The sequence below is a fragment of the Grampus griseus genome (genome assembly GCF_964374135.1).
Source record: "Grampus griseus genome assembly, chromosome: 20".
Lineage (NCBI taxonomy): Eukaryota > Metazoa > Chordata > Mammalia > Artiodactyla > Delphinidae > Grampus > Grampus griseus.
The window spans coordinates 27,145,907-27,171,119 of NC_139014.1; the positions used below are offsets into that span (position 1 = coordinate 27,145,907).

A 25,213-nucleotide genomic window follows, 5' to 3' on the forward strand; every position below is an offset into this window, starting at 1 on the left:
ATTTCTTCAATTAAATAAATAAAAATATTTTCAGGTAAAGTAATAAACCTGGCATTTTAGAACATGCACATTTACTACCACAATTCCACAGACACATGCCACATGCAGGCTCCAGGGATTACGACCTGGAGATTTGGGGGTCCATTATTCAGCCTACCACACTCTCCAATCAGAGTAGCTACGATCCCTAGAGGGTGAGACAAACTCCCATTGCTTTTGTCATCTCTCTGTTGTCCTCCAGCTTGGCTCTGGACACAGACACAGTAGTGGAAGTACATGGCATGGCAGAGTAACTAAGGCACCTGATAGGAGGACTAAAAATGGGAGCTCAGCGAAAGGGAAGTATTATGGATATTGAGAGGAGGAAGGAGCTCAGGAAAGTTGTTTTTGAACTCCTGGGTTTGTCACATAACTGCACATGCATGGATCTGATCCTAAACAGAAGTACAAATTGAGGATAGGTCAATGCCCAGGTTCCAGACTGGCCACTGGGTGGTTGCACGTGTGGAACAGGTCCAAATAGCACTGCAAAGGCTGTGAAAACTTCACTGACACAACCAAAAGAAGACTGGTTGGAACTTGCAGCCTGAACCCATCAATACCCATGATGTGACAAAAAACAAATGTACAGCTGTCCCTTGGTGTCCACAGAAAATTAGTTCCAAGCCCTTGGCAGATACCAAAATCTGCGGATGCTCAAGTCCCTTATATAAAATGGAGTAGTATTTGCCTATAACCTACGTAATTCTCTCCTATACTTTAAATCATCTCTAGATTACTTATAATATCTAATACAATGTAAATGTTATGTAAATAGTTGTAAATGCTATATAAATAGTTGCCAGCCTGTGGCAAATTCAAGTTTTGCTTTTTGGAACTTCCTGGAATTTTTTCCCCAAGTTTTTTTCATCCGCAGTTGGTTGAATCCTCGGTTGGGGGACCCAGGAGATCTGGAAGGCCAACTGTATCAACATCTCCATAGGATTTAAAGAGACTCAGCATCTCATAACATGATACTAAAAATGTCTAGAGGGAGTTCCCTGGTGGTCTAGTAGTTAGGATTTGGCGCTTTCACTGCCATGGCACAGGTTTGATCCCTGGTAGGGGAACTGAGATCCTGCAAGCTGCACGTCGTGGCCAAAAATAAAAAAAAATTTTAAATGTCTAGAATAGGGACTTCCCTGGTGTGTCACTGGATAAGAATCCGCCTGCCAATGCAGGAGACAAGGGTTCGAGCCCTGTTCTGGGAAGATCCCACATGCCATGGAGCAGCTAAGCCCATGCACCACAACTACTGAGCCTGCACGCTAGAACCTGCGAGCCACAACTACTGAGCCCGTGTGCCACAACTACTGAAGCCCACGCTCCTAGAGCCCATGCTCCGCAACAAGAGAAGCCACCACAATGAGAAGCCTGTGCACTGCAACAAAGAGTAACCCCTGCTTGCCGCAACTAGAGAAAGCCCGTGAGCAGCAACGAAGACCCAATGCAGCCAAAAATAAATAAATAAATAAATTAATTAATTAATTTTAAAAATGTCTAGAATACAATCCAAAATTACTCAGCATATAAAGAACCAGTAAAATCTCAATTCAATTAGGGAACTACAATCAACAGGCATCAACAATTACACGAGACAGATATGGAGCAGCCATGATAAAAATGCCCAAAGAAATGAGAACACTTTTGAATGGAAAGATGGAAAGTCTCAGCATAGAAAACAAATGGAAATTTTAGAACTGAAGAATACAACAACCACAAAAAAAAAAAAAAAAATCACTTCCTTAGGTCTACTAATTGGAAATCTGGGAAAACAAGCTCAACTTTTAAGAGTGAAAACTCCTTGTGAAGGCCAACTATACTAGTCATTAACACCTCAGTGTTCATTATTTTAATCAGGTGACTTTCTTCATAACTCTAATGAGATTACGAGGCAGTGTATTTCAACTTTGTCACAACTTTAGTCACCCCTTTTTGATAAAGGGCCTATAGTTGGCACTCAATGACTACTGAATAAAGTTAATGAACAAAAATAAATAGTATCAAAATATAAGTCCTTATGAGACTAAGAAAAAAAATAAGTAAAGGGCTTCCCTGGTGGCGCAGTGGTTGAGAGTCCGCCTTTCGATGCAGGGGACACGGGTTCATGCCCCAGTCTGGGAAGATCCCACATGCCGCGGAGCGGCTGGGCCCGTGAGCCTGTGCTCCGCAATGGGAGAGGCCATAACAGTGAGAGGCCCGCGTACCGCAAAAAAAAAAAAAAAGTAAAATGTGACTACTGGGTACAAAACAGGTCCACTGTTTTATACAAGATGTTTAATATATCTTGAGACTCAACATGCTGTTCCTTTAGAGTGAGATGGGTAGTAGCTCTGCAGAACTAAATCATATTTATTTATGTGTTTAAAATATTGTTCTTAGATGAATTTAGTAAGTATTATACTACAAACCAAGAAAATGTATAAGTGATTTAAAAGCCAATGGCATTTCATCTTGGTTCCCTATATTAGTAAATCTTCACAAAATTTTATTTATACAAAATTAACAGATATATAGATATTGTTAAAAATGGATTTTAAAAAGTAGAAATTCAGAAAAGGATCAAGATTGGAAAACATCAAAATTAACTGAGTTGGGGTTCAAAAAAGAGGAGATAGTTCTAGACCTGGACTCTATAGAGCCACCATATACAATATAGATTAAGTCTTTTATATCAACATTAAATTTGAAGAATGATTATTATTTTATATTTTCAAAAATATCTATTGCTGAAATACAAAAAACCTCAAATTCTTCAGTGCCCTGAAATGGCTTGAGTCAATGAAGCCAAACACAAACTCCCATATACATGTACACCACAGAATGTATAAATCTTTACTATACAGTTCAGATCCACTAACATATTTAATCAAGATATCTGAACAGAGATTCTTTTCAAATATTCTTCCTTAAAAATTAAAAACTTTATTTCAGGATACCACTATTGAGGGAAATGCAAATCAAAACCACAATGAGCGGGACTTCCCTGGTGGCACAGTGGTTAAGAATCCACCTGCCAATGCAGGCGACAAGGGTTCGAGCCCTGGTCTGGGAAGATCCCACAGGCCATGGAGCAACTAAGCCCATGCACCACAACTACTGAGCTTGTGCTCTAGAGCCCACAAGCCACAACTGCTGAGCCTGCGTGCCACAACTCCCGAAGCTGGCATGCCTAGAGCCTGTGCTCCACAACAAGAGAAGCCACTGCAATGAGAAGCTCGCTCACCGTAACGAAGATTAGCCCCCGCCCGCCGCAACTAGAGAAAGCCCACAGGCAGCAACGAAGACCCAACGCAGCCAAAAATTAATTAATTAATTAAAAAAAAACCCACAATGAGATACCACTTCACACCCACTGGGATGACTATAATCAAACACAGTTAATAACAAGGTTGGCAAGGATGTAGAGCAATATTGGAATCGCACACTGTTGGTGGTAATGTAAAAGGGTGCAGCCACTTTGGAGAACAGTCTGACAGCTCCTCAAAAGGTTAAACACAGAGTTACCATAAGATCTAGAAATTCCATCCAAGGTATATACCCAAGAGAGATGAAAACATAAATGCACATTAATGTTCAGAGCATCATTATTTATAATAGCCCAGAAGTGAAAATAACTCAAATATCCATTGATTGATTAATGAATAAACTAAATGTGATATATCCATATGATAGCATATTGTCCTATTAAAAAGGAATGAAGAAGTGATACATGCTGCAAGATAGCATAATGTTTTTGAGATTCATCTAAGTCAAAGAAGCCAGTCACAGAAGACCATATACAATGTGATTCCATTTATATGAAATGTCCAGAATAGGTAAATCTATAGAGATGGAAAGTAACTAGTATATTAGTTAGCTTAGGGCTAACAGAGAAGGGGATGGAGAGAATAAGGTTTCTTTTAGGGGTGATAAAACTGATTGTGGTGGTAGCTGCACAACTCTGTGAACAAACTAAAAGCCATTAACTATATACTTTAAATGGGTGAATTGAATAGCATGTACTATATCTCAATAATTACAGAACTGTTAAGGAAAAAGCTGCTAGGGAAAAAACAGCACTATTTCATTTAAAGCAAAGAAGTGGTATTCACAGCAAAGTTGGTTTAATATACTTTTTTTTTTGGCGGTACGCGGGCCTCTCACTGTTGTGGCCTCTCCCGTTGCGGAGCACAGGCTCCGGACGCGCAAGCTCAGCGGCCATGGCTTACAAGCCCAGTCGCTCCGCGGCATGTGAGATCTTCCCAGACCGGGGCACGAACCTGTGTCCCCTGCATCGGCAGGCGGACTCAACCACTGCGCCACCAGGGAAGCCCTAATACACTTTTTTTGAAGATTACTTCTGTAAGTATTTTTATTCCTAATCTGAAATTTTTAAAAATCAAATATAACTACATGAAAGATGGGAAAAATACTTCGGATGAATCTTAATGTGAGGTATTATATGCCAGTATAGTTTTCTGTATAATTGTCAAAATACCTTTACTGCTCTGTCATTTGGAAATTAATGAAGAAATTATTCTTCAGAGCTAGAATACTATTAAAATTGCCAACCATACACAAAATAACTTAAAACTTTTTGCCTATTACTAATTTCTGTGAACAGTGCCAATTATAAACTGATTTTTAAACTATAAACTATTTAAAAAGCTAAACTCTAGCCAGAATCTGTAAAAAAAGAAAACACATTTTCATAGATGCTACTAACTTGATTTTAAAGAATATCTCAGCTTCTTTCACATGAGAGGGAAAAAATAACTAAAACAATTCTTAAGCCTGATTTCTCCTTCCTCTGAGGTCAGCTGCTTTGTACAGATGGAATTTTATATCTAGTATATTTCCATTGTTATTAATGGTAATTTAACAACGTGCAAATGATGTAATTAAAATTCATCCTCAATTCACCTCCTATATTTTATCTTTTTTTATATAAATTTATTTATTTTATTTATTTATTTTATGGATGCATTGGGTCTTCGTTGCTGTGCGCGGGCTTTCTCTAGTTGCGGTGAGCAAGGGCTACTCTTCATTGCAGTGCACAGGCTCAGTTGCTCCGCAGCACGTGGGATCTTCCCGGACCAGGGCTCGAACCCGTGTACCATGCATTGGCAGGTGGATTCTTAACCACTGCTCCACCAGGGAAGCCCCTATATTTTGTCTTGATGTCCCACATTACTTCAATAGCAAATAAGGAAAACTCACTAATTAAATCTTGCATTGTTTTTTTTTTATTCATGGTTGGGACAAAGAAGGCCAAAAAGCATAAAAATTCATGGATTATTAGAGGAAACAAAGACAGCCTGAGATAGATAGATAGACAGACAGATAGATAGAAAGAAAGAAATATATGATATGTATATATGTATCTACCACAACTAAAATACTTAAGCTAAAAATACATTTAGAAGATCAGTATAAAAAAGTAACCATTGTCTCACAGAAAATCATACTAAAAAGTTGGAAGGTATAGAACAATTTAGCCACAGGTATGAAAACTAAGCAAATGAAAAAATAAAGCAATATTTTACAACAACTATAAATGGAGTATAATCTTTTAAAATTGTGAATCACGCTGTTGAACACCTGAAACATAAAATACTGTAAATCGAGTATACCTCAATTTTTAAGAAATAAGGAAACTGTTATAATTCCAGGAAAAAACAAAAAATTGAATAAGAAAGAAAACTAAATAACAGTACACCATGTTGCAGAGAATATTTACATAGTCATAACACTATAAATAACAAATACCAATTTAACCAAAGATTGTGATACAATTGCATTGGGATGATGTGGTGTGGAGTGTGTAAGAACACTAAATATCTTCTACAACTGGAAAGCAAAGGATAAAATCTAAAATTAACTAAGAATTAGCAGTAAAGAACAGTATTTAGAAAATGTAGGTATATACAAGAAACTATTACTAGAAAGTGGTTGCCTCTGGAACAGGGATGAGATTTAGGTACGCGGGGACAAGGATTCTTGTTTTTCACTCTCTTTCTGATTCTACTTTAACTATATGCATATATCACTATGATAAAAATAATTTAAAATTTTTATTTGCAAAACAAGTAACTGGTTGCTGCTGGGGAAGGACTCTAGATAATGGGGATAAAATGGAGAAGTCTTAACTTTTCACTTAAAACTCTTCTGTAAGTTTTATTTTTTTAATCTTTTAAAAATTTATTTTTATTTTTGGTTGCATTGGGTCTTTGTTGCTGCGCGCGGGCTCCCTCTAGTTGCGGCAAGCGGGAGGCCACTCCTGCCTGCCATGCGCGGGCTTCTCACTGTGGTGGCTTCTCCTGCTGTGGAGCACGAGCTCCAGGCACGTGGGCTCAGTAGTTGTGGCACCCGGGCTCTAGAGTGCAGGCTCAGTAGCTGCTCTGCGGCATGTGGGATCTTCCCAGACCAGGGCTCGAACCCATGTTCCCTGCATTGGCAGGTGGATTCCCAACCACTGCGCCACCAGGGAATCCCTTCTGTAAGTTTTAAATAGTGTGCCATACACACACATTACCTATTTCTTTTAAATCAATTGAAAACAGTTCACAGGATTATAAAACATGAAATACAGAGCAATTAAAAACAAAAAAGCACTGTAATTCAATATAAATAAATATATAACTAAATAAAAATATAAATAAAAACATTTATTGCATACATTTTTTTTTTTTTTTTTGCGGTACGCGGGCCTCTCACTGCTGTGGCCTCTCCCGTTTCAGAGCGCAGGCTCAGCGGCCATGGCTCACGGGCCCAGCCGCTCCGCGGCATGTGTGATCTTCCTGGACCGGGGCATGAACCCGTGTCCCCTGCATCGGCAGGTGGACTCCCAACCACTGCGCCACCAGGGAGCCCTACTGTATACATTTTTTAAAAGGCAAGTTTATTAAATAAAATGTTCAACTGTCCAATCTATATTAAGTATATTCCTGTTGCTACTTTATCCAGGATCATAATACACCTTGTATGATATAGCTTGTGGCAGAAACTGTTAGCTATTTATACAATAACCATTTTCTTTTCTTCTTGTAATAGAACCCCAATTTTTTCTAAGGTATTATTATACCTGTTCAAACTTACATTTTTTACATTTTCTAGAGTCTCTTGCAACTGGGGATAGCCAATGAGATAAAACTGAAAGTCAATGGGTGGACTTCCGAAAAGACTCTCTGATCAAATAGGACCTGGGTCCCTGATGATAGGGCAGCTGCCATTCAAGCCCTAGAATATCTACCTTTGAAATTCTTTTACATAAAAGAGAAACAAAACTAATATATTTAGTCACTGTGGATTTTAGGTGGGGGAGAGTGGTGTTGCATTTCCCACTGGTACATAGATCAATAATAAATCAAAGCCTGCATGTCAGACCATCTAACCTTGTAACTTGATTTGAGGTCCATATTTGACACCATGGTTTATTTTCTCATTCTATTGGGACTTAATACTTGTGGTAAGTCACATAGAATCCTTGGACCTCAGTATGAGATACTATGTAAGATGCCTCTCTCCTTGAAATTCCCCTAAAGAATCACCAAAGAAAAGTTCATGCACAGAGTATAGAACAGTCTATAACATAGTATAGAATAGGCTATAAGTCCTATCTCCCCAAACAAACTTTACCAAGTTTTATGAAAATAAGTCTGGTTATTTTCACAGGACGTTCTAAGAGATAGAAATTAATTTTATTTATATAGATTACTATCCTGTCAACTTACTTTATTGTTAAAGAATAAATTGTGAAATTTATTGTTGAAGGGAAAATATTAAATACTATTTTCAGAAAAAAACTAAAACATGTTAGTTGCTCCATATTCTTGGTATATTTCATTAATATTTGTCCTACAATCCATTATTTTTCATATTAAGAATTATCCTAGGCCTGTGTCAGGTATATATCCCACAGAATTGTTGACTGTTATATGGTAGTCATGAATCCATGGCATTAAATGTTTATATGAGTCAGAAAGTAAGTTACTAACAAATACTCTTCTTAAATTTAGAGAATAGAACATTCCTTATTACTTCTCTCCCTTCCTCCAGCCCAACAGCAAAGGAGCCTTGCCTAAACAAAATGTTCAGAATACCTCTGTACATTAATTACTTAATATCTGACAGACTGTCAGACCAGTAAACTAATCCCAGGACCGACTGAACAAACCAGATTATTACCTCTGTCTTAGGTAACTTCCTGCTGCCACCACACTGGATAGCAAGTCCTAAGATTCAGTCTGTACCCTCTTTTCTCATCTCTGAAGATACCTTGTCTACTTAAGTCTGTTCAAATACACGACTACAAAAAAGGCTCAGAGCATAAACTACAGTGTCACTAGACATCGATGAGGTAAATTTTTAGTATACTCTCTCAATTAACTCGGCCTTGGTTTATTTAACATTATTAAATAATGTCTTTGAAGTTCTGGGTTGTAACTCCCCTTCTACTCACTAGCTTCCTTTAAAGCAAATATTTGTCCCTTACAGCTGATCTATTCCCATCCCAAGGAAGAAAATGAATTTTCCTTAAACTCATTGATGCTTGAAGAAAGAAACCTGTTAATGCTGCAGGTTCAACTACTAAGTTTCAAGTCAAAATTATTCTCCTTGGAGTTAGTATCCCTGAATTCTGCCTAGTGAGATTTCCTGGCTAGCTTTTTTCTTTGCTGTTCCACATCTTAATCCATGATCCTAAGATTGGATCCTTGTCCTCACAACTGACTCCCCTTGTCTGTTCTTATCCTACTTTATTATCCATACTTTTCTTGGAAGCTAATTATCCTAATGATAATTAATTATCATTAATTCTACGATTAATGATCTCATTCTAGAATTGCCTTGCTTTCACTTTTATTTTCTAAAAGCTTAATTTTTAATTTTTTTTTTTTTTTTTTTTTTGCGGTACGCAGGTCTCTCACTGTTGTGGCCTCTCCCGCTGCGGAGCACAGGCTCCGGCCGCGCAGGCTCAGCGGCCATGGCTCACGGGCCCAGCCGCTCCGCGGCATGTGGGATCTTCCCGGACCGGGGCACGAACCCGTGTCCCCTGCATCGGCAGGCGGACTCTCAACCACTGCGCCACCAGGGAAGCCCCTCTAAAAGCTTAATTTAATCCATAACTTAAATCAGGAGAAAAAGGCAGAGTTCCAAATTTATCACTGGGAATTCTTTCCTTTCACTGCCCCAACTTTCCCAGACTAACCTACCGATATCCTTCTCTCCTCCAATCCAGGCAGATCTCAAAGTCAACAGTAGAACATTACAATTTAACTGCACTTCATGGGACTTCCCTGGTGGCACAGTGGCTAACACTCGGTGCTCCCAATGCAGGGGGCCCAGGTTCGATCCCTGATCAGGGAACTAGATCCCACGTGCATGCCACAACTAAGAGTTCGCATGCCACAACTCAGGAGCTGGCAAGCCACAACTAAGGAGCCCACGTGCCACAACTAAGAAGCCCACATGCCACAACTAAAGGAGCCAGCAAGCCACAACTAAGGAGCCCGCCAGGTTGCAACTAAGACACAGTGCAACCAAATAAATAAATAAATGAATAAAACAATTTAACTACACTTCAAACTCTTCTAATTATAGTCAAGCTGGTCATATACCTAAATTCCTACAATAATTCTGATGGAAGGTTTGGAGGTTCTTTTGCCTCAGAACTTAAGTGACTAGGAAAATATCATGAAGTAAATAACAAAGTTAGAACTAAAATCCAAATATCTTAATGAAGAACGAAAAGGAAATCATATGTCTGTCAATAGTCAATTTTTATATTTCCAGCTCACTTTTCCAAGTAGAACAAGTATTCTTCCTGAAAAGCTCAAAAAGTACATCTAATTAAATGTTCTACCAAGTTTTAGAGGAATAACTGAAGTACAATAAACTGCATATATTTAAAGTGTACAATTGATCCATTTTGTCACACTTCATGTCATACCACTGAAACCATAATCACAATCAAGAAAACAAGTAACAGGACTTCCCTGGTGGTCCAGTGGTTAAGAATCTGCCTGCCAATGCAGGGGGACACGAGTTCGATCCCACATGCCGTGGGGCAACTAAGCCTGCGCACCACAACTACTGAGCCTGCATGCTGCATCTACTGAAGCCCGCATGCTGCAACTACTGAGCCTACACACCACAACTACTGAAGCTCACATGCACTAGAGCCCACACGCGGCAACTACTGAACCCACGCACCGCAACCACTGAAGCCCGCGTGCTCCAGGGCCCACGTGCTGCAACTACTGAGCCCACATGCTGCAACCGCTGAAGCCTGCACGCCTAGAGCCTGCACTCCACAACAAGAGAAGCCACTGCAATGAGAAGCACACTCGCCGCAACAAAAAGTAGCCCCCACTCACCGCAATTAGAGAAAGCCCATGCGCAGAAACGAAGACCCAGCACAGCCAAAAAAAAAAACGAGTAACAAACATTTCTATCACCTCTAGTTTCATGTCCCTGTGTAATTTATCCCTGCCTCTCCTTCCTCCTGCACCAACACCAGTACCAGGCTCTAGGTAAGCTTTGTTTCATGATAGATTTTGCATTTTCTAGAATTTTATATGAATGGAATCATAAGCATGTGCTCTATTTTTAATTGGATTCTTTCGTTTAGCATAGTGATTGGGAGATTCACTTATGTTGTGTGTGTACCAACAGGTCTTCCTTTTTACTGCTAAGTCACTGAATATAATTTTACAAAGTAGTAAAAAGAAAATCCTCATGAAAAACATCTTACTATATTTATAATAAGCAGAATGAACATTTTTAATATGCTTCTATTTTAGAAGGAAGAAGGTCAAAGAAACACTGCCCAGTGAAGAAGTATATTTTATTAGTATCAAACTCTCAGGAAAAATAAATTAAAGACTTCAATAATCTAGCTTTAGCAGCAAAAAATGCAGGACAAGACTTCTTTAAAACATATTCCCGTTCCAGTGGACTAGTTATTAAATGTATGTTGCTGAGAAAAGTTAACTAATATAGGAGAAAATACAATGATAGGTATTACTGTATGTATTACAAATCATTTATTATATACTATTATTTTGAGTTCAGTTCAAAAAATTTTTATTCATTCACAAAAAACCAGAGACATTTTACAACAAATATTTATTTTAAATGGGAATAAACGAGACGCGTACTAAAGAACAATACTGTAAAAAAAAAGAAAAAAGGATAGACTATACTAAGGACTTCCTTTTTAGCCATAATATATAAACATTTTTCAGTAAATGACTTGCTATCCTGTATTAGTTTGTGTGAACATAGGAGGATATATTGCTGTTTCTTCATGCCATTTGTTTCCTGAGAATACACCCTTGAAAATCCCACAGTTGACTGCAATGTTCCTTAATTACAAAATTAATCCTAAAATCACAATTTTTGATGACTATAAAGTGTTACATATATTTGAAACTACAATATATGTGGTTATATTGTTTATATACTGTACGTATTTGCATTCAAAACTACAATGATGTATATAGTATGAAATGTTACCATTACACAGCTAATAATTTCTTTAAGTCCATCATTTTTTATAATAGCATATTTGGGACAACACCTCAGATTCTCAGAAAGGTGCTTCAGGATGTTCTTATAACTTAATAGAGAACTAGGCAGGAAAAAGTGTACCCTAAAGCTGTAAGTATAAATGACTCTGGAGACTTCCTTGGTGGCGCAGTGGTTAAGAATCCGCCTGCCAACGCAGGGGACAGGGGTTTGAGCCCTGGTCCAGGAAGACCCCACATGCCGCGGAGCAACTAAGCCCATGCGCCACAACTACTGAGACGGTGTGCCACAATTACTGAACCCCATGTGCCTAGAGCCTGTGCTCTGCAACAAGAGAAGCCACCGCAATGAGAAGCCTGTGCGCCGTAACTAGAGAAAGCCCGCGCACAACAATGAAGATCCAACACAGCCAAAAATAAATAAAATAAATAAATTTTAAAAGAATAAATAAATAAATGACTCTGAACATAAATTCTTTCCTCTTCATATTTTCAATCAGCTACTCATAAAAAATAAAGCATCAAGAAATTACATTTAGGGACTTCCCTGGTGGCACAGTGGTTAAGAATCCGCCTGCCAATGCAGGGGACATTGGTTCGATCCCTGGTCTGGGAAGATCCCACATGGAGCGGGGCAACTAAGCCTGTGCGCCACAACTACTGAGCCTGAGCTATAGAGCCCGTGAGCCACAACTACTGAAGCCTGCACGCCCTAGAGTCTGCATGCTGCAACTACTGAAACCCAAACACCTAGAGCCCTTGCCCTGCAACAAGAGAAGCCACTACACTGAGAAGCCTGTGCACTGCAACGAAGAGTAGCCCCCACTCGCCGCAACTAGAGAAAGCCCGTGTGCAGCAACAAAGACCCAACGTAGCCAAAAATAAATAAACAAAATTATTTTTAAAAACAGAAATTACATTTAGAAGTACATTAAGGAAGGATTCTCATATTTATCACTTAATGACAAAATTATGGAAATACAGAAAGTTCAACTGTATTTTACAACTCTTCTCCCTATATTTTAATCTAAGTATTGAATGTAACAATTAATATTACTCAAAGATGATAGTCTTAAAAGATAATAACTACCATATGCAAGGCAAACATAAAAATCATTCCATTACTGCTACAAATAGAAATTTATTAGGGACTTCCCTGGTGGCACAGTGGTTAAGAATCCGCCTGTCAATGCAGGAGTCATGGGTTCGATTCCTGGTCCAGTAAGATCCCAAATGCCGCCAAGCAACAAAGCCCGTGCACCACAACTACTGAGCCTACACTCTAGAGCCCGCGAGCCACAACTACTGAGCCCACGCACCACAACTACTGAAGCCTGCGTGCCTAGAGCCTACGCTCCACAACAAGAGAAGCCACTGCAATAAGAAGTCCATGCACTGCAAGGAAGAGTAGCCCCCGCTCTCTGCAACTAGAGAAAGCCCACGCACAGCAACGAAGACCCAACGCAGCCAAAAATAAATAAATTATAAAAAGAAAAGAAATTTATTAGGTAGGTGCTCAATAAAATACAGCTATATTTATTCCATGGGCATGCAGGAAGGGAGAAAAGGATAAGAATGAATATGCATTCCTTTTACATTCACCCAACTTTAGATAACGTTAGTTGCTTTTCCCACCATTTAGAATTCTTTTTATATAAAATTTCCAACTTCTGTAGTCAAATTCAGCTGAATTTTATCAGCTAAATTTAGGCAGAGGTTTTTAACACTCTCGATTATAAATTAAATCAACTTTATTTTACCTTATAATACCAATTAAGGAATATGCTATTGGATAGAAGTGTCTTATCAAGACTGACTTGAAAAGGATGTCAATTATTTTTATCATCTACTACACTAGTCATGTCAGTGGCTCACTTAATACACCAAGGATTCAAAATAAGTGATTATGCATAAGTTATTTTCTGTAAGAGTATTTTTTAGTACCAATATAAGTAACTTCTTTGACATACGGCATACCACTTAGAACACTTATAATTTATGTAATGTATTTGATGTAATGTTTTATACAAGGAATTCCCTAGTCCCATTATGCTTAATGACATATCAGCTCTTCTCCTATAAACTTTGTTTTTCAATAGCTTATGAAACAGTTTAAATATTGCTCTAGGATAAAACTTGGCAGTTAAGAACCATCAAGACAATAATGCATATTTTTTTTAAAAGTCCATATGTAATTTTACAAGAAGGGAGTGATATATTCTGTTATTATCTTCATCTAAGAGAGCCCCTGGAATCTTTTTTGTCTGGTCTTACAAAGAGAAATACAAAAAGAAAAAAACAACAATGCAATTTGAGAACTAGCATGAATATTACACTGAACGAAAGTGATGCAGTTAAGATAAAGACTAGTGGATATTTTACAGATTCCAGTTCCAGAGAAAGATTTTAAACCAGTATCCTGCTTAGTGTTCTACTGTTAGCCATAATGTCAAGACTAGGATTTAATGTAACATGAAAACATTAGCTGCTTTTCTCTGGTTGAAATAAACATATTATTTTAGTATATTACAACAGTCAATGATCAACAGCATCAAGAGCTGACAATGGCTAGAGCTGTCAAGAAAGTTGTTATCCATGATGCTAGTAAATCCAACATAAAGGGATGTAATCAATAATACTGATCAACTAACATCAAAACAAAAAAACAATCACAAATCATTATTCTATGGTCAGATAGTCCCCCTAAACCTAGACTGTCTAGTATTGAATTGGACAAAAAGTTCGTTTGGGTTTTTCCATAACATCTTACTGAAAAACTGGAACAAACGTTTTGGCCAACTCAATAAATGCATGTCCCTAGCCCCAAGGGGCATCTAAATGCATTATGAATATCTCAGCATAAATTTACCAACACTAATGGAAAAATATCCTACTAATCAGCTGCTTGTTTTCACATGTTGACCACTATATCTAAAAACACTCCAGTCTCCATGATTGCTTTTGCTTAAAATGTGTATTTTCCTCAAATTTGGAAAAGGTTAAATGTTCAAAGACTGCAAAGCTAGCAAAGCTAACTGACTTTAGGAGTATGGTTTCCTGGTCATTGTCCTGGTCATTCTTACAATAGGGTTTTGCAGAATATACAATTACTTACAAACAAAACAAAACAGAAACATCAAAATACTCACTGAGTTTATATTATATGCACAACACTCTGGGGCCAATTTTTTAAAAGTCATAAAGTCTGCCCGTCAAGAATCATAACTTAGTTGAGACAAGATTTAAATGAACAATTAGTCATTATCTAATAAAAACATTGTACTACATAGTACAGAGGCAGGCTTTAATGCCTGTTAAGAGTTTAAGGATGGGAGAAAAACAGTGCGGGCTAAAATTGTCAGAGACAGCTTTATGGAGGAAGGTGGAGTGGAATTTTTATCCTAGACAGCCATCCAGAATTGAAATCAATCCTGGGATAGAGATTTAAGAGTTTCCAGTTAAAAGAAATCGTTAAGGAGTAGCAACTATCAATTCACTTGCATCGCATATTTTGTAAATGGTGAAAACCAGTTTTAAGTGAATGTGAAAACAAGAGGAAATGATGACAAATTAATACTACATGGAAATGTTTTGTCATTAGATTTCTTTGGGGGAATAGGGGTTGGGAGATGGGTGACACACTAAAGAAAAAACACTGAATAATTAAGAGTTAGTAGCCTTGGTTCAGAAAAGTCCAATTTCCAGTAGAACAGTTTTCCATTCACCTTGTTTTGACCTTGTTTTCTTAATTCCCTCAAATTCCATTCATTTAATATTTTGTTCAAATAACACAGTTATTATAAGCAAGATCAGAATTACATCAAAATATTAACTACACTAATCTATCCTAGAAAATAATGAGTCAAATGAAATCAATGCTTTGATTCTAAAAATTTTAGACTACTTTGAGTTATTTTTCCTTATCCAAAATAGCCTGTCTTGGAATTTATATAGGAAACTCTTAGAAGGATTTTAAGAAAGATCGCAGAAGAGCCATATACAGTCGAATGATTACTTCCTTAGCTTTGCAACTAATCACTTTGTTTAGAAATCCCATCATTTAACAAGATTTTGCTGCAACTACTGAATACAGATCCTCCATTCTATGAGTCTGCCTACCCACTACATCTAAATTCAAACTTCAAAACTATCTGCCCAGATCTATACTTCCATTTTACTTAAAATGTACTATTTCCTCTTTAGCAAATAACTTTATACTCTGCAAGATGAAGCATACTCCCTTTCCCAAATACACACAAAAGTTGAAGTCTATTTACTAACCTGCCTGTCTTGGAGAGATGCCTGAAATAAGCTACAAGCTCATTTTATATAAATGCTGGAACTATTCCAGAACTGAGCTTAATGGGGTTCACTCATCCTTTGAGATTATTGTATGAGACACTATAAAGACATCCTTTCATGAGAAAATACGAGAGATTAAAGACAGAAGTACCGGGCTTCCCTAGTGGCGCAGTGGTTGAGAATCTGCCTGCCAATGCAGGGGACACGGGTTCGGGCCCTGGTCTGGGAAGATCCCACGTGCCGTGGAGCACTAGGCCCGTGAGCGACAACTACTGAGCCTGCGCGTCTGGAGCCTGTGCTCCGACAAGAGAGCCCACAATAGTAAGAGAGCCCGCAATAGTGAGAGGCCCACGCACCGCGATGAAGAGTGGCCCCCGCTTGCAGCAACTAGAGAAAGCCCTTGCACAGAAACGAAGACCCAACACAGCCAAAAATAAAAATAAACAAAAAAATAAATTAAAAAAAGACAGAAGTACTTAGTTCCTTATAGTACTTTAAAACCTACACAGTGTTATATGTACTAATCAATATTCACATGCTAATAGTACTCCTCCTCACTTAAAATAAACCTAGATCTGTAAATAATAGGATAAATTAAGTTCACCATCATCACTAAAAGCATTTATAAAATTTCTATTTGTGCTTAATACTGTGGTAGAGTTTACACACAGAAAAGTGTTAACTACAATGAAACTGAAATTTGAAACTATCATTATGGATTTTACAATTTAAAATTAAGATCATTCTTGGAAAACAATTATTCAATACTTTAATTATTCTAGCCAGTGATGATTCTTAAAAGATAGTCCAAAGGACAGAGACTCTTGAAATAATTTTGGGTGAAATGAAATTTATGAAATATTGACATAAAAATGACGCTCCAGGGAGTTCCACTTCCACCTTAGATGTAGAAAGCCTGAGTGTCACTCCTAACCTAAAAACAAGAAAAAGTCATTTAACTATCATATTACATTTCTTGAGCATATCGGAGAACTGAGTTAACAGGGCAACCTGTATCTGACATTTCAAGAAAGATAGATTCCTCCAAAACAACAGCAGGAAGAGGCAGCTACCATGCAAGCGAGTAAGAAAAAAATCAGCGACAATTTTAACAAAGTGCCACTAATCTATTTCCTGTCTCCATAGATTTGGCTATTCTGGCCATTTCATACAAATAGAATAAAAAAATACATGGTGTTTTGTATTTGGCTTCTTTGACTTAGAATGTTTTGAAGGTTCATCCATGCATGTATCAGAAAACTTCATTCCTTTTTTATTAACAATATTCCATTCTATAGATTAGATATACCACATTTTGTTCTATTGATGGACATTTGACTTGTACACTGAAAACTATAAAACATTGCTGAAAGAAATTAAAAATCTAAATCAATGGAAAGGCATTCTAATTTTGTGAGTCAGAAGACTTAAATATTGTTAAAATGGCAATACACCCCAAATCAATCTACTGATTCAATGCAACCCCTATCAAAATCTCAGCTGCTTCTTTTGCAGAAATTGAAAAACTGATACAAAAATTCATATGTAAATGCAAGGGACCCAGAATAGACACAACAACTTGAAAAATTAGAAAGATGGGGAAATGACACTTTCTGATTTCAACACTTACTATAAACCTAGAGTAATCAAGACAATATGATACTGATGCAAGGATAGACACAGAAAGCAATGGAATAGAATTGAGAATCCAGAAGTAAAACCTTATGCTTATGATCAGTTGATTTTCAACAACAGTGATAAGACGATTCAATGGGAAAGAATAATCTTTTCAACAAACAGTTGCTCGGACTATAACAGAGAAGAAAAAACCTGACTCCATATTGAATCTATTCCTTTAGCTCTAACCTTTGCGCTCTGTTGCCTGTGCTTAGTCATGCAGGTTTTGCACCTTTCATAAAAGAATGTTGCCTATAGCCTAAAATATACAAGATAGCCCATTCTCAAGGCTCTGACTTCTTAAAGGTATAACACTTTTTCATTCATATAGAGATAAAATGTTGCCAAACAGAGAATAAGATTTGTCTTGCAGGAGGTCTAGGAACATTGTGATCAGACCTCCGTGGACAGCTGCAAGAACAAAGGCACCAAGAAGTCTGCAACAACCAGCCATACCCTCTCCCCTTTTACTATAAAAGAAGCCTGAATTCTAACTCAGGGAAGATGGTTCTTTGGGACACTAGTCCACCATCTTCTCGGTCTGCTGGCTTTAGGAATAAAGTCGTTATTCCTTGCCCCCACAACACGTCTCTCAATTTATTGAGCTGTTATGTGGCAAGCAGTAGGAGCTTGCCAATTAAAAAATGGACAAGGACCTGAATGGACATCTGTTTATAGGTATGTAGATGTACACAAGTAAATCTTTATACATGATCCAAAGAGATAAATCAGATATTCTGACCTAAGTTTTCCCAGCACCATGAATTTACAGAGACTGACAGTTTTGACTTTAAGGAAGAAGCTAAGGGAAAGAAAGGCTCAAGTTAGTATACATTTGAATTTGGAAGCATCTTGTTTTAAATACTATGGATTCAGTTTAAATCCCTTCCTCTAATGGGCAAGTTATATTATCTCATTAAATTGCTAGTTATATCCTAAAATGAAAAATTCTGAATTCCAAATTTTTATATTATACTAGCATTTAAGACAAATAAATTAAAAGAAAATAGGAAGGGCTTCCCTGGTGGCGCAGTGGTTGAGAGTCCACCTGCCAATGCAGGGGACACGGGTTCATGCCCCGGTCTGGGAAGATCCCACATGCCGCAGAACAGCTGGGCCCGTGAGCCATGGCCGCTGAGCCTACGCATCCGGAGCCTGTGCTCCGCAATGGGAGAGGCCACAACAGTAAGAGGCCCGCATACCGCCAAAAAAAAAAAAAAAAAAAAAACACAAGAAAATAGGAAGATGAATTCATACTGAAAAAGAGAACCAATAAATAGTATCAGGAAAAAAACTAATCCTGTCATAAATCCAAAATAATGACAGAGCAAGAAAGTACGTAATTTTACACAAGAATACATGTAACAGAATTAATGCAACATATATCCCCACCAAAAAAAAAAAAAAGATTAAAACACACAAAAAAGCAATAAATGTAATTTCTATATTATGTAAACCATAAGATTCAAAAGCACACAGCACGGGTTAGAAATATCAACTGTCACTAATTAGGAATGGTGAATCAAGGTTTTATGAAATACACCAAGCTTAAAATTCTTATTATAATTTTCACTGTTTTATTAATTTTTTTATCATTTCACCTTTCGAATGACATAATACATATCTGTGTATATACCTATAAAATAGTGAACTTAATGTTAGAAAGGGGATATTTATATCAACTTAGCTCATTTTATCTCTACCTAAAAATTTTTAGTAGAATTTAAATAAGCCTTTACAAATTCCAAAAAGCTAGTGTTTCATGTACAACATTTAATTTTACAGAATTAATTTAATTAGGTTTTACTATATAGAAAGGTTTTAAATTCAAAATTTATAAAAATACTCCCAACATAAAAATTATATGTCAGGGTGATGAAGTTTATAAGAATAAGAAGCTAGTCATATAAATGGTCCCATGATAATAATCAGTGGCTATTAAAGCTCAGAAGCACACAGAAGCAGAATTGCAGCTCTGCAGTACTCCCATTTGGCCTCTAAGAACACAGCCATATTGACATCTAAAACAAGATCTGTTAACCTACTCAGCAAGAAAAATAACTGTAGGGAAGATTACATCTGTCAAGACCAGGAGAACCCTCAAGAATTCAGGCTGGTGGTAACTATCTCACAGGAAAACCTAGAACATAAAGATTACCTCAGCAACTTTTGGAGGCACTCCATCCCCAAGCACTTCTCTGATGAAGCAGTGCTGGCCCATGTAATATGAGAGTCCACAGGTCCTCTTGAAGGCATCTTTCAGTCGTTTCAGCTCTACATCTGTAACTGAAATTCAGAAAGAGAAGATGGGTAAGAAACTAGAGGAGAAAAGTCATCTCTCAAAATCTTTACATTTTTTCAACCCAATTCCTAATAAAAATTGGCAAATATTATTTCTCTTTCCAAATAAGTCAAATAAACCCAAAGATATTTTTCATAATTCTAATATCTTCAAATCTAATCTAGAGAATAAATATGCAAATTCCTGACCCACTATTTTCAAATGACAGAACATTAAATTATGCATACAAGTTTTAGGCAGGGGTAAGGAAGAGGTAACAAGTACTTCGAATTAGCAAGTAAGCTAAATGGCCTTAGACGCTGGCATTAATATGTTTTTAGCAGCAATGCACTCATTGCCTCTGGGATAAAAATTATATTATTTCTACTCTTTGAGCACATATCTATCCATGCAGAAGACACCCCCTAAGTTTAGTTTAGACCGTGTCATCATCTACAAAGAAAGCAACCTATAAATAGATGATTCTAATAAACTATAATTTTTAGACACCCACTCTCAAAAAAAAAATTACTGAGCCATTACTTTATTTTAGGCATTGAAGCCTTTTTTCCACTGAATAGAACAATCTCTGTCTACAAGGACAGAAAAATAAATACTCTTTAGTATTATGTGGTCAGTACAATCGTCACTATGGAGGCACAGAATTAGTACCTTTATCCCATGCTAGAGAAGAAAGACAAGACTTCTGGACAGAGAGGATGATTACTTAAACTTTTAAAGGCTAATCCAGGCAAAATGGACAAGGGCATGCCAGGCAGACATAATAGTTTGTTTCAAAGTATAATGCATAGAGCATGATGTATAGAGCGTATGGAGAACTGTATGTTACTAGAACAAAATGAATAAGGCAGGGAGTAGCAAGTGATAAACCTAAAGCAGTCATTGACCAATTCAGAGAAATTCGGTTCTGTCATAATAAGGAAGGGATTCCGTCAGACACAATTCAGATACAAACTCCAGGCAGACAGGAAACAGGACACAGTCAGATAAAATTCAGATAGTTTACCAGTTCTATAGAGAGTGGAACAAATGTGGAAGCAAAAGATAGACTGCTACTAAGAGAAGAAAAGGAGGAGCTAAATCTGGAAATATTTAGAAGGAAAAGTCTGTAGAATCTGAAGCTTGACTAAAAGTAGAAGCAATCTAGAATAACACTCAGGATTCTATCCTGGGAAACTTGAAGGATGGTATTAGCATGTAGAAAGGGAATGTATGAAAAAGAGTAAGTGAGGAAATGGGGACTTCCCTGGTGGTCCAGTGGCTAAGACTCCACACTCCCAATGCAGGGAGCCTAGGTTCACTCCCTAGTCAGGGAACTAGATTAGAGCCCACATGCTGCAACTAAGGGTTTGCATGCCACAACTAAAGATTCTGCATGCTGCAACGAAGATCCTGCACACAGCAACAAAGATCCTGCATGCCACAACTAACACCCAGCAGAGCCAAATAAATAAATTTTAAAAATATTTTTTTAAAAAAATCGTGAGGAAGAAGAACAATGACAAATTCTGATAAGGACATACTGAAAATGAGGAACCTTGGGGAGATCCATTGGGTTTTTACAATTATGAGTGTAAAGCTTAGGAGAGGTTTGATGAGAGTCATCAACCTATAGGCGGCAATTAAAGCCATGAATGAAGAGTACAAATGAGACAGAGACAAAACTGGGAGAAACCAAAGCTTACAGTACCTGTGGAGAAAGAAAAAATACTCAAACAAGATTGACAAGGAATAGTTAGAACAGGAAAAACAAGAGTGTAGTCTCCAAAGGACAAGAAAAAGGGCTGGTCTACTGTCTCAAGTAAGGCAGAAAGGGCCAGCAAGATAAAGACTAAAGAGTGCCCTGGCACATAGATTATCATTCAATGAAAGTCTGTGGTAGGGAGGGAAAGTTCATGAGTTCAACAACCTGTAGGGCAATGATAAAACAATAAGAACTAATACTTGAATAAGTAGCTAGAAAAAGTATGAACACTAGATGCTTAATTCATTAAAAAATGAATTCATAATATTAATAGCCCCAAGTTACTAATTTTGTTTCCTTTTTAGAATGCAAAAGTGAGAAACAGAACAAAGCTCATTTTATAAATTACAATAAAAAAGAAGAAATTACTTCAGCTACCAGAATACCTATTTCTTCAATATGCCTGATTTTCATTAATGGTTTTACTAACAAATTAGGATGCTCATAGTCTAGTGGAGGAGGCAAGAAAAATCAATCATTGTGATATAAAATGATAATCTTATACACTGTTGGTTACAGATATTTGAAGGACTGTTTGGTAATATGTTAAAAAAATAGCAACCAGATGACTAATGAATTTATTCCCTAATAACAGGAGAAAATGTACATATAAGCTTTTTAAAGCATTTGTAAAAGCAAACAATGTCCATCAGCAGAAGACAGATTGAATAAGTTATTGTATATGCACAAAAGAAACTATCAGACACTAAAATACTGCCAGAGATCCATATTTACTGAAAATAAATAGTATTTTTATTCAATATAAACAAGATAACAATTAGTTCATCTGTAGATAAGGAATACATAAAAGCATTCATTGTACAAGTGAAACTTTGAAAACTTTAAAAATAAAGATTCAGGCAAGATGGAAAACAAAAGAGAATCAAGCCTAGTAAAATTTTAGGGTAGGAAAACATAATATTAATGCAGTTATTTTAGTTTTAGAAAGAAAAAGCAATTTCTGGAAAAAACAGAAAACTGAACACAAGTGGTTTTTCTATCTCCTCTCTCTCCAAAGACTTCACTAAAATTACAGCAAGAATAAAAAAGGACATAAACTCACAAGGACAAAGAGAATAGGAGAAAAAAGAACTGAGGATCTAAGAGGCAGTCAATTTTTTCTGGGGAACATTAGTGTCTGGAGGAGTGACTGACCTGAGCAGATAAAATAAAATTGAAACCTAAGCACCAGCAGTTGAGAAATGTGAACAAGAAAGTGAACTAACTTACTCTGTCTAGAGCACCCAAAAAAGACTCGAATTCATTGTACCAGTTACCATAAAAAAAAAGGGGTGAGGGTAAAAGGTGGGATTGAAGAGAAATTGGTTGAAAATTATATGAGGAGTGCTTAGACTCTCGGGTCCCTTGCAGCACAACACAGTCACGCACCAATCTACCATCTACCCACCCCTGCACATCACTTTTAGATGTAGATATATATCAAAAACCAGAGATACATTCTCTGGAGACACTGACACAGAAAGGCTCCATACATGGAAACACCAGATTTAGCTAAGAGCTATAGGAAGGACAATGAGGTATGAAAAAAGGTGAAGATTAAGTGAGCATTTGCATCCAGCTGTCCTCCCTTGCCTTATTCTCACATATATATCACCTGGGCAGAATCAATGAGGATTCTTCTCTGAAGAAAGTAAATGATTCTAGAACAAAGACCTACTGTTACTGACATGGGGTGAGGGGAATGTCTCCATTCCCCCTTTAGAAATGGCTGGGTTCCCAAAAGGAAAATCCACAAGTCAACAAGTGATATACTCAAACATGTAAGAGTTCCAGTCAATCTTCTAATGCATCACTCTTTAAAATAAAAAGGCAGTTTGGCAGTTATTATAAAGTTAAGCATATACTTACCTTATGACCCAATAATTCCACTCCTTGCTATTTACCCAAGAAAATACTGTACAGAAACATACAAAGGAGCTTTATTAACAATAGCAAAAACACTAGAAACAACAACCCCTTGATCCTTGAACAGATGAATAAATAAATGTGGTATATCCATACAATGGAACAGTATTCTGCAATAAAAATGAAGAAACCACTGATTCATGCACCAACGTAAGTGGATCTCAAAAACTATGCTGAGCAAAATAAGCCAGACACAAAAGAACATATACCATACGACTGCATTATATAAAAGACTTAAAGAGGCAAAACTAGCTGTGATGTCAAAGACAGTGGTTGACAGGTGGTGAAGTGGGGAGTATGTGGCTGGAATTGCAGGGAACAGACACTGCAAAGAGATAGGAGAGAACTCTTCTGAGTTGATGGAAATGTCTTATATATTTGATTGGGGTGGTGGCTACAAAAGTGAATATGATTGTCAAAACTTACTAAACTGAATACTTAAAATCTGTGCATTTTATTGTATGTAAATTATATATCAATAGACTGAAAAAATGAATGAACTGCCAAAGAACACCAAAAATTGAGGAAGATTCCAAAAAGAAAGGTACCAAAACAAACAAATGGGGGAAGGGGGAGGGGTGAACAGAAATAATGAAGAAAGAAGAAAAAAATATGAAAACCTCCAAATATTCTTAGAAAAGGAGAAAAAGAAAATTGCATCCAAATAAGAATAGGGTACTAGAAAAATATAACAAGGAAAAAGTACAAACAATCTCTCCTATACCTTTTCCAGAAAGCTACAGGAGAATGTCCTACAACAAAATGAGGGGGTAAACAAAGGAAAGAAAAAGGATCCAGGAAACACTGACTGTAGCATAAGAGAGGTAAAGGGAATTTCTAAGATGATTATGATATGATATCCCAGCAGGACAGCTATGCATAAGCCTAGAGAACAAGACTAGATTAGAAATGAAGGATTCCAGAATAAAAAAGGAAAGAATGACAGTAAACTAATACATTTGGACAGTAAACTAATATATTTGACCACAATGGGAATAGCTTAAAGAGGTATTTCACCTTCAAAAAATAAATCTCAAGGGCTGGTTTTACTTTAGGTTTTTCTTAATCTAAGGAACTGTAGAAACATTTCAAGTTCACCTATAACACCGTCATAAGAGTCAAGAAACTAACCAGAATCTTATTGAAAACTACAGAAACAGAACTAAAATCCTTCCTCAAACAGGAAGTAAGTGTGAATGAAAGACAAGGGAACACCCAAGGCAAAGAACAAAGGGAGAAAGTTTTCTTTTCTCATATCAAAACAGATTTTCAAGAAAATTTAACACAAATCTCATCCAACAAAAAGCCTTGGTGATTTCAAGACATCTCAGTTTTCAAAATATTCCATTAGTGAGAATTAGCAACTCACACTCAAATACCAAGATATGGTAAGAAAAAGAAAGTACTTGATAATCACGTAATGATTATAGCACAAAAGTAAAAGCAATTACACAGAAAGGGCAAATACTGAAACAGAGATAAAACAAAGATTATGGTTCTCACCACAGAAACAGAATCCTTCCAGTAAGACGTTCCTGAAATGCAATCAATCAATCAACAAATCATTAATTAATTAAAGGCTACTGTGCCCTTACTGATCATATGCCCAAACACTGTGCTAGGCCATGAGGAACACAAAACTAATAAGACCTCCAAGTCTGCTTTCAAGGAACTCACAGCTAAGAGACAGATTCATGAATAAACAATGACAAT

At 37.0% G+C, this 25,213-nt stretch overlaps 1 protein-coding gene across 3 annotated transcripts in view; it reads right to left on the bottom strand.

Moving 5' to 3' along the window:
* Positions 1-25,213, bottom strand: part of USP32 (ubiquitin specific peptidase 32) — a 197,571-nt gene that overhangs the window by 115,452 nt on the left and 56,906 nt on the right. For all 3 annotated transcript variants that reach the window (XM_082679093.1, XM_082679092.1, XM_082679091.1), the window contains exon 2: positions 19,687-19,814. In XM_082679093.1, the coding sequence (XP_082535219.1) occupies positions 19,687-19,814 (128 nt within the window). The remainder of the gene's footprint in view (positions 1-19,686; positions 19,815-25,213) is intronic.